Source organism: Anopheles moucheti, chromosome X (assembly GCF_943734755.1).
Source record: "Anopheles moucheti chromosome X, idAnoMoucSN_F20_07, whole genome shotgun sequence".
NCBI classification, from domain to species: domain Eukaryota; kingdom Metazoa; phylum Arthropoda; class Insecta; order Diptera; family Culicidae; genus Anopheles; species Anopheles moucheti.
The window spans coordinates 6,772,018-6,790,750 of record NC_069142.1 but is presented as its reverse complement, the minus strand read 5'-3'; the positions used below and the strand labels follow the sequence as shown (position 1 = coordinate 6,790,750).

At 45.2% G+C, this 18,733-nt stretch overlaps 4 protein-coding genes across 4 annotated transcripts; 3 read left to right on the top strand and 1 right to left on the bottom strand.

Annotated features, from left to right (window-relative positions):
- Positions 1–69: 69 nt before the first annotated feature.
- LOC128307065 (zinc finger protein 493) lies at positions 70–2,196 on the top strand. Its single transcript, XM_053044780.1, has 2 exons — positions 70–526; positions 610–2,196. The coding sequence occupies exons 1-2, from the start codon at positions 311–313 to the stop codon at positions 1,618–1,620; spliced, it is 1,227 nt and encodes a 408-aa protein (XP_052900740.1). The 5' UTR covers positions 70–310; the 3' UTR covers positions 1,621–2,196.
- Positions 2,197–2,589: 393 nt separating this feature from the next.
- LOC128307141 (39S ribosomal protein L22, mitochondrial) lies at positions 2,590–3,424 on the bottom strand. Its single transcript, XM_053044873.1, has 2 exons — positions 3,363–3,424; positions 2,590–3,306 (listed from the first exon to the last, which is right to left on the bottom strand). The coding sequence occupies exon 2, from the start codon at positions 3,270–3,272 to the stop codon at positions 2,622–2,624; it is 651 nt and encodes a 216-aa protein (XP_052900833.1). The 5' UTR covers positions 3,273–3,306; positions 3,363–3,424; the 3' UTR covers positions 2,590–2,621.
- Positions 3,425–6,793: 3,369 nt separating this feature from the next.
- Positions 6,794–9,861, top strand: LOC128307228 (post-GPI attachment to proteins factor 2-like). The gene is made up of 6 exons (XM_053044983.1): positions 6,794–7,153; positions 7,836–7,970; positions 8,988–9,149; positions 9,233–9,338; positions 9,408–9,626; positions 9,701–9,861. The coding sequence occupies exons 1-6, from the start codon at positions 6,794–6,796 to the stop codon at positions 9,859–9,861; spliced, it is 1,143 nt and encodes a 380-aa protein (XP_052900943.1).
- Positions 9,862–14,039: 4,178 nt separating this feature from the next.
- On the top strand, positions 14,040–17,563 carry LOC128306538 (uncharacterized). Its single transcript, XM_053044074.1, has 2 exons — positions 14,040–14,070; positions 16,806–17,563. Exons 1-2 carry the CDS (start codon positions 14,040–14,042, stop codon positions 17,561–17,563), a joined length of 789 nt encoding a protein of 262 aa, XP_052900034.1.
- Positions 17,564–18,733: the final 1,170 nt, after the last annotated feature.

Here is an 18,733-nt window from a genome sequence, read left to right as displayed (position 1 = left end):
ACAAGGAAAGCGAATTTGCTACTTGGGTTATTTGTTTGGTGTTTTTCGGCAATGCTTGGTTTTGTGATGTGAATTAACAAGTTTTGTTCTTTTTCTGTATCGAATTAGGCAACATACGTTGAAGATTATATTAAAAGCAATAAATATAATTCATGAACAATCAATATCCCGTAATGATATTCGCCTGACAATCTGTCATCCATTTCTGACGGGCCTTCCGCAATCAGAGCGCGTGGGAACCATAACAAAAGCTGCATCTTTCATCCACCTCGTCTAGCGTTCGTGCGATCGTCGTATTTGCAATGCAAAAATGGCTCCCTATACATCGGAAGACGATCATCAAGCAACAGTCCAGCAATCAGAGCAGACGATGGAGGGCACGGACATTTTGAGCCAGCAGCCATTGAGCGCAGCGCCGGGTCAGGGTACCAGCAACAGTAGCCATCGCTATAAGTGTGAACTTTGCCAGCAAACGTTCAGGCGACGCGACGATCACGATCGGCACCGCTTTTCACACACCGGAGTGGTAAGCTATTCAAGCGAAATGCTTTGAAAAATGTTAACTTTTGTGGTAATATGTAATGGGGGTGTTTATTTTTTGACTTCCAGTACGCGTACCCTTGTCTTGAACCAAACTGCGGCAAAGCGTACTCTAACCGATCGCACCTGCTGCGTCATACGCGTACGAACCATCTCGAGCGTCCGAGTGCACTCCGTCCCGACCTGGACTGCAAGCATCCTAACTGTACGATGAAGTTCAGCAGCAAGCACGCCATGAAACGTCACTATCAGACGAAGCACATCCTCGGCAAACCGTACGCGTGCGATGTGTGCAACGAGCGGTTCTGGCGCAAGCTACAGCTGAAGCTGCACAAGGTACGCCATACCGGCCAGTATCCGCATCGATGCGAACACTGCAGCCAGGGTTTCGTCAACCTGAAGTCGATGCGTAGCCATCGGTGCAAACGAAACGCGCAAAAGTGCGCCGACTGCCCAAAAGAGTTTCTCCGCTGGTCCGAGCTGGTCGCTCACCGGCAGCTCGAACATCCGAGCGAGTTCCGGTGCGACCAGTGCGACAAACTGTTTCACACGAAGCGCAACCTCAATCTACACGGTCGTGTCCATCGAGCGCAGGACGAACGGTTGGTGTTCGAGTGTCCCCACGAAGGCTGCCCGAGATTTTACGAGCATGAGCGCAATCTGTACGCTCACGTACGGGCAAAACACGAAAACCGCAAACGGGAGGAGCTCACGTGCAATGTAGCCGATTGTGGCAGAGTGTTGGCCACCAGGCAGAAGCTGGAACAGCATCGAAAGTTGCATCTTCGTGCGTCAAAGACCTCTGCCCGAGGAAAGAAAACGAAGAAAGCGGTGGTCTTGGAGGGATGCAACAAGGATCTGGCAGATAGTGATCAGCCATGTTCTTCCAAATCGGAGGAAACATCAGTCACGAATGATGAGTCCATCGCGGTAGTATCGTCAGACCAAAAGAACCTGCTAGATGTAACCACCGATTCGGAAGTGGAGAACACCCAAACGGTGCAAGATTTGCTGGAAACGCATATGCAACGTTTGTGCACACAGCTCGACACTCTGCGATCGAATTTAGCTCCGGTGTAGTTGCGTTAACGCGCATTTCGTCAAAGTGTATTGAGATCATTCGCACGTCCAAAGTTACTTATATTTAAAACGTTATTATATTCGGTTCAAGTCCTTTGTTCCAATTTTGCATGTTAGAGTTTTTTAAAAGGAATTTTGCATTTCACGAAGTGAGTTTAGGAGTTGTATATCCTATATGTATAATTTCTAATCTAGTTTTATTTAGTAAGCATTTTCCACACACTTATATGCGCATTGATATATTTTGCAATAATTTATAATATCTAATTGTGAAGTTTTGTTGAGATAGAAATATCTGTACAGAATGTCAATGCTAGGAACCGCTTTAAGTTATTGCTAAAAAGTATTCATGCACACATGACACGTGTTGCAAATTATGAATACGTAGCATACCGTGGAAGTTAGGTTGTTAAGGATCGTAAGTAAAACATTTTAAAGTTATTACTAGATAGAGATATCAAAAATGTTTCTGTCTACGTTAAATTAATTTTGCAATTTATCTTAACATTTATGGAATGTTAGTGTGGAAGGCTGTGCCATGCCAGGATTATTTCTTTTTTTTTTAAGATTTCTTTAGCAGTGATAAAATCTATTAGTATTAAATCTAATGAAAAGTAAAGTGAATTTATATATACACTAAATCAAATGACTAGTGTTGTGCTTAAGGATTTTTTCGAGAAGCGAGACGTTGTTCAAATCAGGAGCCAAATTTCAAAAGGTTCAAAAATCCTCAATATTTCTTAAATGTTCTCTTTTTAAATCCTCTACATATGCTTCTAAGCCGGCAGCATGGGGAATCTGTCGTCAAACCTTAATGATTCATATTTCCGATTCCGATTCCGTAATGATTCATAAATCTACAAGCATTCATAAATTTTTCAGTGTACACAAATCTATAAGGAAGCATAGAATATGGAGTTTCTCGTTCGTTAGCTCAGTTCAAAGATTCACTCAACACTGGAATTACCTTGCTATAGTTTTATTACCAATTTTCTTACACTTCACAGCGAACCAATCACTTTACGCTTTCGCATTGATTCTTCCCACTCGGCCAGCTGCTGTTCGCCCGTTTTCGGTGCCGGTTGATAGTAGTGGGCGGGTGGTGATCCCTCTTCCAGCCGAACAAAGTAATGGCAGTGCTTGTACTCAACCTCACCCGTTCTCCCACGGCCGTGTCGCCGCAACCCCTTGAATACACGACCCTTCCCACAAAACGATTCCGCCACCCAAAGGTTCGTCCGGTACTCGACGTTGTGCCGCTTGACCGCCATATCGATCGCCTCGAGGATCGCTTCCTTCACGTAGCTAGCACCCTTTTTGTCGATGAAGGACAGCTGTTTGAGCGCTTCGTCCACCGACATGCCGCGCACGAATGACGCAACGTACCACATCTTCTTTGGGCTGTACTTGATGCTGGTCTTCTGGTGGCAGACGTACGCTGGGCGCGCCGGTTCGTCCGGTTGCTGTGGAGGGTAGATAACTTTGTTGTACTGTAACCATCGTTGCGGGCCCGTGTTGTGACCGTTCCAGTTTTTGGAGAGTGTGCTGCTCGTATGTAGATTGGCGGCCGCTATTACACGGAGTGCAGCCCCGGTAAGGCCACGATCCGATACGGCAAGTCGTTTAAATGCGTGCAACAAATATGTGGCCATTACAGGAACTCTTTATGATGGTCCACTAGAATCCCTACAAACAAAAATATGATGAAAATGTAAAGGTTTGTGGGGTTTTCCTTATCCTACCAACACCCGGTTTGTGGAAAAAACACAAGGCGCTGTGTTATGCATACACAATAGCCTTAAACGTCAGTCATTGTGACGGCTCGCAGTTTCGAGCAGTCGATCAGCTGCGCACTGCTCGAAAGTGCATTTTTACAAAATAAAAAGCACTTTTATTTCGTGATTGTTTAGTTTTGGTGTTAAAAAAACCCAGCGTTTGTGATTTTTGTTCATAAAATAATTGCAGCAAGCTTCTGTTTGCATCATAAAAAAATGAATTAATTGAATTAGCAACAACATTTTCCGACCGAATTGGTTTTTACTTACGCGACGTTGGCAACACTGTTTCTAAATGTCATCAACCGCCACTCGCGAGTCCTTGTGAAATTTGCTTCGGTCTTTTTAAAAACGGAGAGCGAGAGCGCGCGCAGAACACGCGCGAGAGCGTTTTTCCTGACGTTTCCTGAAGACATCGCGAAAAACCTGTACCTTACCCTTCCAAACCTACGGAAGGAGGGGAATGCGACGATGAGAAGCTACAGGCAATCGGCAACATATTTTCCCTCGCCTGATGTGTGAGTGTGATTTTTCCATGACTTTCTCTCTGCTTTCTGGAAGAGAACATCTCGCAGGACACTCACACAGGTTTTTCTCACCCTTCCACTTTCCCACCGCACGCAAAACCCCACACCCACAACTCTAGTACTGGGCGCCAGCGCGCAAGTGAATTTTCCGCTCACGCTTCGGCTCTCTCCGCGAGCTGTACGCTTATTATTTTTCATTTCTCCCTAACGCCTGGCACAGTCGGAACCGACGGCACCTAGTGGAAAGCAGGGGCAGCAGTTTTTTGGAAAAAAAATTTCGGCGAAAATATCGAGCACACGTTGCGTTGGTGCGTTAAATGGTGCAGTGGGAAAGCACTAGGCCAGCACCCATTACGCTGTCCGTAACATCGAATTTATTACAATCCTGTGCGTGCGGGTGCTGAGACTATTTATTGGAGAAATTCCGCTGTTGGATTTGTTACGGGTCTTCGCAATTTGTGTGTGTGTTTTTTTTAGTTCCAATGCGTACTTGTGTGTGGTGATGTGGCGCTAAGACAGCGGATACCAGGATAGCCACCGTGTATGTGGGTCTGTGTTTTTGCTGGTGTAGGAGTGTGTGCTTAAGACGAACGCATCTGAGTCGCAGGTAAACCACAGGGACATTTGTTAGTCAATACGGTACGGTGGATGGTAAAATATGGTGTAGAGCAGCAGCTTGCTTGCTGTAGTGCTATCCTGCCATCTACAGGCCTAGGGCATCGAAGTTTGCATTGTGGTATTCAGCTAGGAAAGGGTAATTGAAGTATCGGTACGTTTCGGAGGTGCATAAAAGTTGGAAGTAAAAGGTTGCTTAGCTTTCGGCCAGAATGTGGCCTGGAAAATCCTTCGCAAGAACGCATACACACACATGCACTCACACACACACACACACATCGCTGTTTCAAAGTACACGCGCGCGCATACACCCGCAACACAGGCAGTGGCTGTAAGCGCGCACTGTGGCACGACAGGAAACGGATGCTTGTTTTGCTGTAGAATAATATGGCGGTCCGGAAGGAACGGAGGCATCCGGTGGGGTGGGGAAGGGAGGGGGAGTAGAGGGCTAAGGTGAACTGTATCCTTGCCAGGGTGCGCACAACGATGCGTCTAGCTGGTTGTAGTATCTCCTACCCTGTTGTATGTGTTTGTGTGTGTGTGTATGTGTGTACGTGCCTTTTGCACACGCAGTTTTGTTGTCGCACCCCGTTGCGTGTGTTTGTTCCGGTGTTGCGGTACGTGCGGGATGAAAACTTTGCATATCCAGCATATCCTTGCCCTGACGAGTGAACTAAAACCATCCCCATTCACATATTAAAGAAAATAGGGCCATCAGATAGAGAGAGGGAGAGAGAAAGAGCAAAAAAAAAAGAAACAATCAAGGGTGGTATAGAGAAAAACGTATGACTTACGGTTTGTGCATCTTTTCTTGGCATTGTTTCGATCCAGTTGACGGGGTGCAGCAGAATAGCAGAACGGTGTACGGCGTGACGTGTGGTACACAGTCAGGCACCACGCGTCTCCACCGGTGGTCGGCCATCAAACGACTCGTTTCAAACCATTCCACACCGCTACACAAGAAACGCACAATCAAAACGTCAACCAACCTACTCCAACCGATCAGCCGAATACATTCTTTCGGCGCCGTAGCAAGCGTAGACACCTGGACACCCCGGAGTACCTGTGAAGAGGCAGGGACATCAGCAAAACTGCACCACTAGTAGGAGACTTCCAGTTTTTTTCCTTCCTTTAGTCTACTTCGTGAACGGTGGTAAGTATTTCAGGTAGTTGTGTGGAGGATACGCAATACGGTCAGGTGAATAGTGTTGACGGTAGGGATATTATCTAATGGTATCCCGTGTAAACAGTGCCAGGTAGATGACCTCTTAACAATCTCTTCTTCTTAGTAACTTCAAGAATATCAGCAATAGTAGTGTAACATCAAGCGGAAAAAACCCAACCCGTAAACATCAGTGCCCATCTGGAACAGTTTTGCATAAAGTGAGGTTATATACGCTAGATACTGTCACCCCTAAATACCTTTCCCCCAAAGAGGTGTCAACATTTTGATCAATCGTGGCAACTTGTGCACGTTCCTGGCATCCCTGATTTGTTTTTGGCATCCCTCCATACATTGGCCCGGACATTTTGCCTATCGGGTTTGGATTTTTCATTTCATTCTTGTGTACAGATATAGAATATTGAAAAAAAGAAAACCCACACACAGGGTTACTGGCGAATGGGGAGGCGATCAATGAGGTCTGTGATACCTTGAGCTAGTTTTTGTTTTGTATGCGTTTTGACGTTTGGATGCTTAAACTCTGTGAGTTGTTTAAGTTAGCCTGAGCTTTAACGATGATATTCTTTTTCTCCGAAAGCGAAATCAAAACATCTCAATCAACTGATAAAAAATATCAACATGAACCAAGTTTCAAATTTATTTGACAAGATTAGATCGAAAATCACATGTTCTAAGATTGTAAACAATACTTTACTAAACCGTTTTTGATTAATTCAAATTTAAATAGAAAAAAAACATTATGTTTTCTAAGAACACTTCAAGAAAATACGACAACATTGATATTAGATTCTAAGACTGTCAAATGTCAAGGTGAATGTCAACTGTCACCCATGTCAACTAGTTTATGTCAATCTGTCACTATGACAGATAATTTCTAGTTGATCTAATTGACTTAAAACAAAGCTAAAGTATAGTTTGTATTTGAAACAGAGCACTGAAGTTCTTTCCTTTTCCGGTGTTACTTCTGTAAAGGTTCGAGTCTCTGCTAGGCGCCCGTCGCCCCAAACACAGCCCACGTGCCGCAGCGAGGACGAAACCGGTCGACGCGAGCCGTCAGCTCCAGCCGGACGACGATGGACGCGACGGTGGATGGGCGTGTGCCGCCAGACGAACCGACACCGGTCAGAGCGAACGCTGGTACGTTCGGGAACTCACAGCCCGCACAGCAGCAGCACAGCCAGAACTGTCCACATATGCCGCAGCAGGACCTACACCAACATCACCAACCGCACCAACAGCAACAGCAGTGGAATTTGATGGACAACGCACACGCCAGTCTCCCCGGTGCCATCCAGCGAAAGTCACGCACCAACGACCGAAGTAAAGACCGGTCGGGGCACAGGGAATCACCGACCGAACCGCTGGAACTGGACACCGGACACTACGGCGACGACGGTGGAGGACCCAAAGGTGGCAAAAGTCCATCCGATAAGGTAACTTCGGGCGGGCTGGGCACTGTGTGCGGTGTGTGCACATCTCCCGGTACATCCAGAGGTAGATTGCATGGTTATTTCGTGTCCGCCGTGACTCACGGCTCTGCGTAGCGTTTTGTGTTTATCTCTAGAGGGTACTTCATTTACGCCTCTGGTCTAGACTGCTGTCACTGGTCCCGGAGTTCCCGGCTCGGGTCGGTTTTGTGAGCACATTTTCGGCGGCCGCCTAAAGATTATTTATAGAAAACCCGCGAAGCGCTCGGCGTGTGTAATGACCTACCGGATGGTGGGATTTTTGTTTGCTGCAAACGATCGCCCACAAACACGTGTAATCTACCTCGGCGATGGGACCATTCTAACCATATGTTACGATTTTGTAATCACCCTGTGTTATCCACTAGCTCTCCTTAAAATGAACCACAAGATATATTTATCTATATAAACAACAAAACAAAAACGTTTCTCTTACAACGTATTCCAACGCACGTCACGCCATGGTTGCGTAGTACGTGTTGGTGCTTACCGTAGCTACCGCGTAGAATATGCTTCCGGGAGTGTAAGCTCGTTTCGTTTTGATACTTTACCTCCACCAGAACCCTTCTACCAGCTATCACTGTACCGTAACTGTTTTTCCTTCTCTCTGTTTACTTGCTTACGTATCTTCCGTTCGTGGCGTCGGTAGCTTGTGGTGCACCTCATCATTGGCTTCCGTGATATCTGTGTGTTTACACTAGTGCTACCGCTCGGTACCTTGTTCGTTTGTTTCGTCTCCGCTTACGTCTTCCAGCCAGAGGAAATTCACGAGACGCACTGTCGGGTATGATGTTTTCATAGACTAAATTATTCGTTTCGGCACTAGCGTACACGTGCGCAATGTTACCCCTGCTTGCGTTATGGCCGATGTGAGAGATAGGTTCTACTTGGTGTGCAAAATGGGAGGTATTCGTTTGTAACAACTACCCAATACTAGATGAGTAAAAATGCTTGAGTAGCTCCAAAGAACGATATTTAAAAGAGCTCGATCAAAAACGATTGTCTAATTGCATACCTTTAGGCGTTTAGGGAATATTAACGCCCTAACTAGGCTTATCCTAATTTACATCCAATCTTAACGTGTGTAAGGACTCAAATCAAACACAACGATAAATGAAAACAAATGTAACCACTTGTCAAAAGTGCAAACGTTAATATTGAATATAAAAAGTTCTATATTGGTCCAAACATTACAATTTGTGATCGTGCAAGCGGTTGCATACGATGCAGGCGTTCGAATGCTGCTGAGGCCAACTCTCTATTTTAGTGGTAATTTATTAATTAATTTTGTTGATTTGTCTTTTTCAGCCAAATTTCATTATTTTCTTTTCATTAACCCAAAGTTATTTAATAACTAAAATTGATTTTTTATTCCATATACGCTTCGGACAGCGATTTGATCTTAGCAAATTTGGTTCGCCTAGATGTATGCAATCCTAAATTATGACCACGTTGATGGTGATTTTTAACATTTTAACACTTTTAGTTGGATTCGTACCACAGCATAGGTAATTAAAAGCCATGAATCGATAACGGACAGAATTGTTTTCTCTCTAAAGTAATTAAATTGGATAAAAGCGCTCCATACAGCAACCAGCCGTTCAAGCGTTAAAACGATTAACGAATTGCATACTTTTAGGCGCCGCAAAGCAAACCGCTTACGCCCTAAGTACTAGGTAACATATCTCTCACATCAAAAGCAATACGCGTACGTTTGTAGTTACTTAAATGTGTTATGCAGGTTCGCTTTTATTGTGTTTTGTCGCTATTAATTAACGCTTTGCTCCTTTTCGGTGCGCAGGTGTACAATATTATACCGTCAATCAGCGCCATTACCGGCGTTAGTCCGCAGCGGTACCTGTGGCGGGTGTCGATTGCACTGCACATCGGACCCCGCTTCATCATTGCCTTCGTCTACCGGAACTGGTACCGTGCCATGGTAGCCGGACTCAACGATCCGGCCGTAAGTAGCATCTCGCTGGGTAAATATTGCAAACCAACTAATCATTCCGCTATTACTTTTCGGTTTTCCAACGCGAACAACAGCGCATGTCGAAAGCCTGCCGGATGATCAACATCGTCTATTGGCTGAACTTGGTCGAAATCAGCGCCCTCTGCGGTGTTACCTACATCTCCAACAAGGAAAACTATCGTAAGTGCTAGCAAACTTCGATCGGGAACTCTTCGTGTTATCAGTTTGCCCTTTTATCTTCCATTGCAGCACTGCACGAGAAGGTGTTTATCATCTTCATGACGACCTCACTGTCGTACATGCTGGCGACGCTGAAGCTGCTAAAGCTCCTGCAGCCGGACGGGCCGCAAACGCCGAACGAGGAGTCATCGTTGCGCTACAAGCAAGCGTTCTTTGCCCTCTCGATCGCGAGCACGGTTGGGTTGATACTGTTTTTCCTGAAGCATCGTTTCCTCTGTCAGGATCTCGGTAAGGCTACGTCGTGGTGGCGTTGGAATATTCCTATTAGTCTAAGCATCTCGATCGGTGTATATTACCCGCAGCATTCAGCTGGTTCGCACTGTGCGAGTACATCGTGGCGTCCGCCAACATGGGCTTTCACTGCACCACCATGCTGGATTTTCCGACCGAGCACTTTCTGATTGCCAAAAATGCGAAGCAGTACAAGAAGCAGCAGACATCGCTCGGCTGGAAGATTGACTGAGCGGCGTACCAGGGCGTACGAGGATATCCAACCCAAGGTGTACACAAGCAAGGCAGTGGTTAAATGTTGTGTTATTTTGTTTTGCTTTTGGATATTGATTTCACTCGATTGTTATTGGCGTGTTGGTTTAGGCAGGCCCTAACGTACTAACACAGACGGCAGCCATATTTGAATTACCTTCCGTTCGGTCCCAATTCATACTTACCCCCTATTAAAACCTAGTCAACCGTAGCCTCGAAAGCGATGCGCATCGTTTTTGTGTGTGTGGGTGTACAAGCGCGCGCGCTCGCGTGTGCGTATGTGTGTGTCAGCAAAATTCCACAGCGAACTCGTTTTTAGTGCAAAAGCAGCACGTATATAGGAATCGATTTAATAATATAATATAAATTTATATATTTGTATGCATATATTATTAACACCACAAACCTGCGTATAGATATATATGTATATAAAAATATATTGTTGTATTGTTTATTATTACATCGAGCGATTAAAAGGGGTGAACGAAGCGACAAAATAAACATTAACACTCACACACACACACACGCGCGCGCGGACGAGAACAAAAATAATTATTTAGACACCCCTCATTCAACCACATGTTGCATAAAACAAATTTATGTGTATATATATACATATAACTCAAATTAACAGATAAATTAACGATTGATACCTATTTATATATATATACATTATATATAATTGTATATGGCAAGATGGAAGGGTTGCTACTAGGGGAAGTCACCGTTTTTGAAATGTCGAACAAGAAAACGGATGTGACAACCTTGGGCGTATGGGAAAGCGTATAACAAAATGATGTTTTTAAGGTGATCAGCTACAACTACTAGATGCTGTTTAAATCGATACTTCATTCAAACAAAAACAAAACAAACAAACAAAAAAAAAAAACATCGGCGGCTCTGCGTGTAGGCAGGGTGTGCGTATAGAGTATAATATCGTTCTGCGTCCTTCAAGGTAGCCGAAGATCAACAGGTAGTTTGGGGAGGTTTTTTTTTTTTAGTCTGATGAGCTCCTCTAGGTTAGGCGACGATGCAATAGCTGATAGCACACATTATATATAAATAATGGCCCGTATCGTACCGGACACGGGTACCCTCCTTTCCCATCTCGCAATTACACCTCTCCAGTGGGAGGACATCAGCTACACCTAGTACCATATTAATGGAAAGACAAAACCTGTAGTCAGAATCACGTTAGATAGTGCAGTTAGTCACCAAACACGCCACGATGTCCTGAATGAAAACAATTCCCCCCCCCCCCCTCTCCACCCTATCTCCTTTTGGCTCTCACACACACATACACGCACACACACACGCATACCGCCAGACGCTCAGTTAGTAAGAACGCTCTTGGGCCCATGCAGATGTGTATGCATCACATGCACCAAAACACACCCTCATACTCTTCCTCCTACACTGATACGTACAACAGAGGTTGCAAAAACGAAAAGAGCAAAATAAAAACAAGCGTAAACACACACATATCAATTTAATCGGCGCAATGATACGAAGGTACGAAGCGAAAGGAGATCCGCAATACTTCAACCATCTGCTCCCATATACGAGAAGTACCTAACCAAACCAAACAAACAAAATGCGACTTTATCCCCATAAGAAAGAGTAAACAAAAAAACTGAGCTAGAATGTGGAAGAAAGTGGAAAAAATCTACACTTACTCGATACGTAATGCAACGCACAATTCATGCATGATGCTTCCCTGCCAGGACGTGGTGATGGAAAACGCAAACAATTTTGCTAGTTTTTTTTTTTTGGTGCCGGATCCCCTGGTGTGGAGTCCTGCCGTTGGATGTATGCCCTTTTTGTTCGGCTTTTCGTGCCCTTTTCTGCCAAAAAAGCACGTTTATAATTTTGCATCTCGACCATCAAGCAGATATCCATAGAAATTCGTTTCGTTTCTGCCCATCACGTGGTCGTGTTTTCGGATTGCATATATGTAGGCGTTTAAATCGTGATAGGGTCAAATCGCTGTTTGGAAAAAAACGTGGACCGATCGTGTAATAATTTAGTTAAATTTGAATGTTTAATAATGAAAGTAAATTTTAAACGAACATTGAAACCGCAATATGCTTCTTATTGTTGTTATGATTGATACATTTGGAGTAAAAAGATAGGAATCATATTTTCTTAATCAAATAAAACGGATAAAAATTACTTTAAAAAAATTAAAATTAACAATTTCAAATATACAATTAATCAACTTAATATTTTTGAATATTAATTGTTTGTTTATTTTAAAAAAAACTAATTTGAAATTTTAATGTTTAAAATGAATACAGTAGTGCTGGTTGGTGCACTAGCAGCGATTAGATCCTAGCACAAGTAGTACGCCTGCATGGTATGCAAAACGAAACAACGATTACATGATGTATTTTCTTAATGTTGTAACATCCTTTTGTTTAGCACTTGACGAGATGCATTACATTACCCCACCGGAGTTATGTCGGAGCATTTTTGTTTTCGCTCTCCCACATCCCACATTTGACGCCATTACCGATGGTGGATTGTTGGAGTACAATAAGCTTAACCTGGTGTCTATCGGCCATCCGTTGTTGCATTGCCTGTTTTTACCACCAGCAGCAAGCGTCAGAAAAAAGCATTATAAAGAACCTTTTCGCGAACCCTTAACGGCTGTAAACACGGTTTTTGTGGGGCGTGTGTGTTTGAAAGATTTATAGAGACGCTTAGCCGTGTGCGCTAGTATTGTGCTCCACTTTACTATTACAACCCTGTAAACTGTGTACTTTTGGGGTGGCGTAAACTAAAGGCAACGAGAGATAGTATAATGATTTTTAAGTTTTATTTATAAACTCTATCAAAGTCTAAGTCGTAACGAAACATTTGCAAAGGAAACCCTAGGCAAAGCGAACAGCAAAAGCGATCGAGCGACAATTATACAAATAAACCAAATGAGGAAAAATGATTAAAAAGGTTACCTGTTAGCAACTGTAAGTAAAACACACACACACACACTTACACTAGGGGGAAACAGACAGGAGAAGTGAAAAAAAACAACAACTAAACAAACAAACAAAATATTAAACGAAATGCGATACCCACGTAGGAAAAGGGAAGAATAAAGCGGAACAGGTGAACAGTAAATTAATTTGAGCGCGTAGAACAATTATCGCTATATGTGTAAGAACGGTATACAGCAGTTAAAAACAAATAAAGGAAGACTCTGAAAAAAAGGAAATGGAAACAAAAACGAAAACAAAATAAAAACATTGCGAACAGCAGGTGTAAAACATCAGCAAACTCAATAACAGTCACAACAAACAACACATACAAAAAAGCATTGAAAAAGAACGAACAAACGAGGAAAACACAAAAAAAAACGTTTAACTGTAGTTATAATAGGCACTGTTTTTTCGGAACTTTTCTTACTACTCCCAAACTCCTTTCCACATAAACAACCACACACACATCCACACGTATTTATATGGACACACCAACGCGAATGGAACTGTTTCACACTCGCGCGAGCACACTCACAAAGGATACAAACAAAGTACAGTGGGGCAGTGGGTATAACAGTGAGTGTTCAGCAAATTGCAGCGATTTAGGCGCATCGCAAATTATGTGCAAGAGCGAAAGAGCAATGTTTAGCGAGTACTGATGCGCTTAGTAAAGAGGGTGGAAATTTGGGCATTGGTTTGCTCGGAGTCCTGTCCTGTCGAAAGCAGAAGTAAGATGTGTTACAAAAAGCAAAAGCAAACGAAAGACTTTGCCTTGCTTCCCGTATCCCTATCGCTTCTCCTGAAAACTGGTTACCGAGACTGTCGCAATCCTTGTGGGATAGGGGGAGGAGGGGTGGAGGATAAGGAAAGAGGGGGTGGGGTTTATGATAGCGGAAAGCGAACATGCCGGTTGCGGTTTGCAATGTGTTGTGCTGTAGTAATTTTTCCTAACCAAACTTTCCACTGCATCTTTGCCCTTTACCGTGGCGGCAGTTTTCTTCGAAAAAACTAAACAAACAAAACAACAAAAAAAAAACAACCACAAAACAAAGATTATTAAAAATAGCATAAGGAAACGTTTTGGCAAAAGGAGAGCAGTGGTTTTTTTTTCTTTTGTTATTTTGGGTGGCAGTCCCAAAATTGCAAAATCGGCGAACAAACTGGAACGGAGCAATTACGAATGATCGGTGCGGGAACGGTAACGAAGCAGAGTAAGATAACAATTAAAATAGCGAGGCATAAGCGAGAGAGAAAGAGAAAGAAAGAGAGAGAGAGAAAGAGAGAGAAGGAGAGAAATAATATAGTAGCATAATAATACATGATACTCGCAGTCGACGCAAACAAAACCAAACATAGGGAGAAAATAAAAAGAAACATCATTGCTACAAAACGGAACCAAACACACAGACAGATAGGGGAAATAAAAGAAAAAGATAACGACAAAATAAATAAATCCACTCTCACACGCGCAGCAGCAACTAGAGGCAGATTAAATGATCCGGGGCATCTCCAGGCTCCTAAAATTAATCGCGGCAACCGACCGCGGAAACACTAAGAAAGCGAAGGTGGTGGAAAAACAAATAAAGAACTAAAGTAAAAAAAAAATACTTTGCCTGCTTTTAATATTACGTTAATTCTTTACGGTTTCCTTCTTTTGTTTATTTGATTAAAACATTATCGCGTGGCGCATCCGAAAACGATGTAATGTGTAATGTTTTAGTGTTACAAATAAAAAATTTACGATGGTTTTAAAAGTAAACGTTAGCATAATAGTATATTAATAGGAAATTATTCATGTTCATTCCAACATGAATAAATAAAGCAGAGAAATAAAATAAAAAATACATTAATACACACAGAAATAAAAAAAATCAAATAAACACATGTACAAACATCTATTTAGTTTCTAAACTGCATCCATAAGCTTCAAAGAACTTGATCAGATCAAGTCGATCGGCCATTTAGGATTATAGCTCCCCATAATTAATGAAGCACAATTAAATGACACTTAGCAACATACGCCTTCGTGGCGGAAAGAAGAAAAAAGATTCCATCCAAAACCGCGAACTATTCAACTCATGAATGAACAAGCGAATGAACACCACGAACGGGTAACTCATCGCACGATGGAGCCGCCCGGTCGCTTTCCTGACAGCGCTTCATTCACGCACCATGAGCGATTGCCAGATTTTGGGGAGTGGGAGGAGGCGGGGGGGGGGGGAGGGGGGGTTGGATGAGGGAGAAAAAAAACAATCAATCGTTCCGCAAACACACAGTGCCATTTATTTTGGCCCATCGGTTCGGTTCGGACTTTTCCGCTTTCGGTACCGGCCACTCAGTCACTCAGCGTGGTGCGCGCGCGAGCGAGAGCACAACGGTTACGCACTTCCCGCTCTCGCTCGGCTGTGGTTGAGTGTCGCGCCGCGCGGGGTGGGCAAAACAGTTGCTTGCGCGCGAGTGGCTGCGAGCTGTCACACCGTCCGGAGCGTGGCGCCCTCTTCATTCGTTCGCACGCTAGCAGACGGTACAAAACGGGCCCACAGCAAAAAGGGGACTACTCTCGGTCGCCCCGCACACACATATACGCACAGTTGTTACACCCGCGTCGGCGTGTCACGGCGCGTTACGCACCTCCCCTCCTGTTCAACAATAAGGAACATCAGAAAACAAAAAACGACAGCGCTCCCATTTGCTGCCACGCGCAGGCCACGGATTTTTGGCAACCGACAGTCGGTGGGCAGCGGGTGCCGTTTGCAGCCGATCTTCACCAGTCGCAGGACATTCACGAAGTATTGGAAGCAAACACATCGTCCGCGTGAAAGATCCGAAAGATCGTTTGGGTGCAAACACGTGCTAACAAAGCCACATAAAAACACACAAAACAAAAAACCGGTGCGGTGCTGATGGTGTGGCAGTGCGTTTTTAATGTAAAAAAGGAAAGTGTAATAGTGGTGGGCAATATTAGGACCAGTGTATTATTGCAACACCGCACAAAACAAAAGTGATTGGGAAAGCAAAACACACTAAAGCACGGCCAGCAACAAACGCTATTTCGCTATCGCAAAGATCGCAATTCGTGTGCTATCGTGTTGTACGCCGTTATCGAACGTTCGACTACTTCAGTGCGGTTCTATCGCTTGTCGTGATCGTATCGCACACGCTCCGGACATAGCCGTTCGGTTGGCAAATTTTCATTCCCAAACCCCCATTCTGAAAGTAAAAGAAATAAAATAAATAAAAAACACACACAGTGTACCGGTACGGTTGTGTTTGTGCGTCCGTTTTGTGTGCTAGCGATCCGTGTGCTATAATTGGGTTTGTCCGTGTGTGTGTGTGTGTGTGTATATGTGCGAGTGGTTGCGTGTTAGTGTGCAGGTGTCAGTGACACACGAATAGAAGAGGAAAAGAAAAAGGTTCCCGATAAGGGATCTAAGCAACCAACTGGCAATCAACAACAACTTCTCCGCAACAATCAAAACGGGCCTAACGTCATAACCGTCACACGATCGCCATCTTGCGTCCTGATCACCTTGCATCTGTCCGCCATCAATCGTTTCGCCGTGGTGCCAGTCGCGCGCCCATCTTATCGGTGCTGCCTTGCCACCGCACCGTGCTCCTTGCCACCTTCACCAGGAACAACAACCCTCCCCCAACTTTCACGCACCCATCACTACCCCCTCCCCCCCCACTTTTCCAACCAGACGTCTTGGGGCGTCTACAACAAGGGGGACAACAAACGGGGGAAATAAATCCTCCAAATTTGCATTTTCCACCAAACCCCCCCCCCCCCCCCCCCCCAACACCCCCTCAACATTCCCACACATAACGTGCGTGCGGAAAGGGGGAAAACCGCGCCAGGCAGGGGGTGAAAGGTCCTGTTTTTGTCCGTCTTATCGGTTTTCCCACCCCTTTTCTAGCGGTATTTTCGGTTTGCACCCCTTCTAAGCGCGTTTCCGCGAGACCACTTTTGCGAGTGGTGTGCCGGAAGCAACTGGTACGGCCGTCAAGATTGACAAAGGAAACTTCAACTTTTTGAACCCGCTCGCTTATCCGACGGCGGCAAGCGCGGCAGCAGCGGCGGCGGCAGCGGCAGCAGCAGCAGCGGCAGCAGCGAACGGTGGACCGGTGGGCAGCGGTGGGGGAGCGGTTGGCAGCGCCGGAAGTGGCAGCGGAAGTGGTAGCGGCGGGTCGATCGGAACCGGAACCCTTGCCGGGTTGGGCGGTACAGCAACCGGTGCGGGAGCGGTCGGGACCGGCGGCGGTAGCGTTGGTGGTGGGGGGCCGGTAGGCGGCGGCACTAGTACGGCGGCTGCAGCGGCAGCGGCGGCGGCGGCGGCGGCAGCAGCGGCAGCGGCGGCAGTCAGCGGCGGCAACAGCCATCCGCACCACCCGCACCATCCCCATCCGCACCATCACCACCACCACCACCATCACCATCCGCACCATCATCCGCACCATCACCCGCACCACCATCCCCACTTTGGACCGTTGGCGGGCGGGGCGGATACGGGCGGTTCGATCGGTGGACCGGGGGTCGGTATCGGGGGGACGGGCGGCGGCCTCGGTGCCGGTAGCGTTGGTGGGGTAGGCGGCGGTCCCGGTATCAGTGGCGGCGTGGGGGTCGGAGGCGGCGCCGGAGGGGGTATACCCGGTCTCAGGATGGACTGCGACTACTCGAAGCTGTTCTACGCGAAACGTAAGTAACAATCCCCCCCCCCTGATGCGCTACATAATACACACTGAGAGGAAACGTCAAATAAAGATGGCCGACGTTCCCGGAAGCTCGCACCCTATCCCAAACCCCTCGGTGCAAGCTAAGGTGCCCGGGGAAATGTGACGCACTGCTCAAGTACATCAGAGTACACAAGAGAACCACTTCCGCAACACAACACTTTCTCAGCTGCACCGAGCGATTCTCTATTTTTAAAGCGCCGTTTTTATGCCGTTTTCCCCCCCCGGACCACCTCATCGTTGCGTGTAGGTCATGGATGCAATGGCGGGGAGGGATGGACGGGGCTAAATGTGGAAACATGGGTGATGAGAGGATCACAAGGGCCCGCTAGCTGTGATCGCGGTACGGCCGGCATGGGCAAACGATCGTGATCCAGACCGCCAAGGATGATGATCGGCCCGTTTAATGGTCGCGTTAATTGCGCGGCTTTGGTGGGGTTGTGTTTTCTTTTGTTTTGATTGCAGCTGTAAAGCGATTAAATTTTGCATGCGCTGCATAACGGTTCCCGGTGCGCGGACATTTTATTGTGGGGTGGCTTTGGAAGTCTTATGCGTCATGCGCTTTGTAAACCAGCAAATGTTCCAAATTTGCCTTGTTTTTATCCTTCACCTTTCGTTGATATTACGTTTGGAATTGAAAATGGACGTAAAATTCCAATGGATATGGTTGGGTTGATCTGAGTTAGGTAGATGCATCTTTAAATTTGATGAATTCAAATAACGCTCCACTGAATATTACATCAATTTATCATAGAGCACCACTTACCATAATTTAATGTTTAATATAAAGAGATATTTATCAAATGTTTCATTCCAACAGTGGAGTTGATTATTACATTTATTGTTGCATTACATTACATTACATTACATTTTACCCCTATTTTATGCATTTATGTTTCCGACTACCCTGCTCAAGTTTGCAGGCATTTGGAAAATGATGCGCTTGATTGCACTTATTTTTTCTCATTGAATTCCTTTAAGAACTTCCAAGCACTTCCACTTTAAGCCTTCCAGAATTGGCAGGCCTAGACCACGATGTTGTGCCGATTGAAGTAGAAGTCATTGGAAGGGTATAATACATCATATTTGCTTTTATGCTGCTGCTTAAAAGCTACTGTTTTTTTTGCTATAAAAACATGCTGC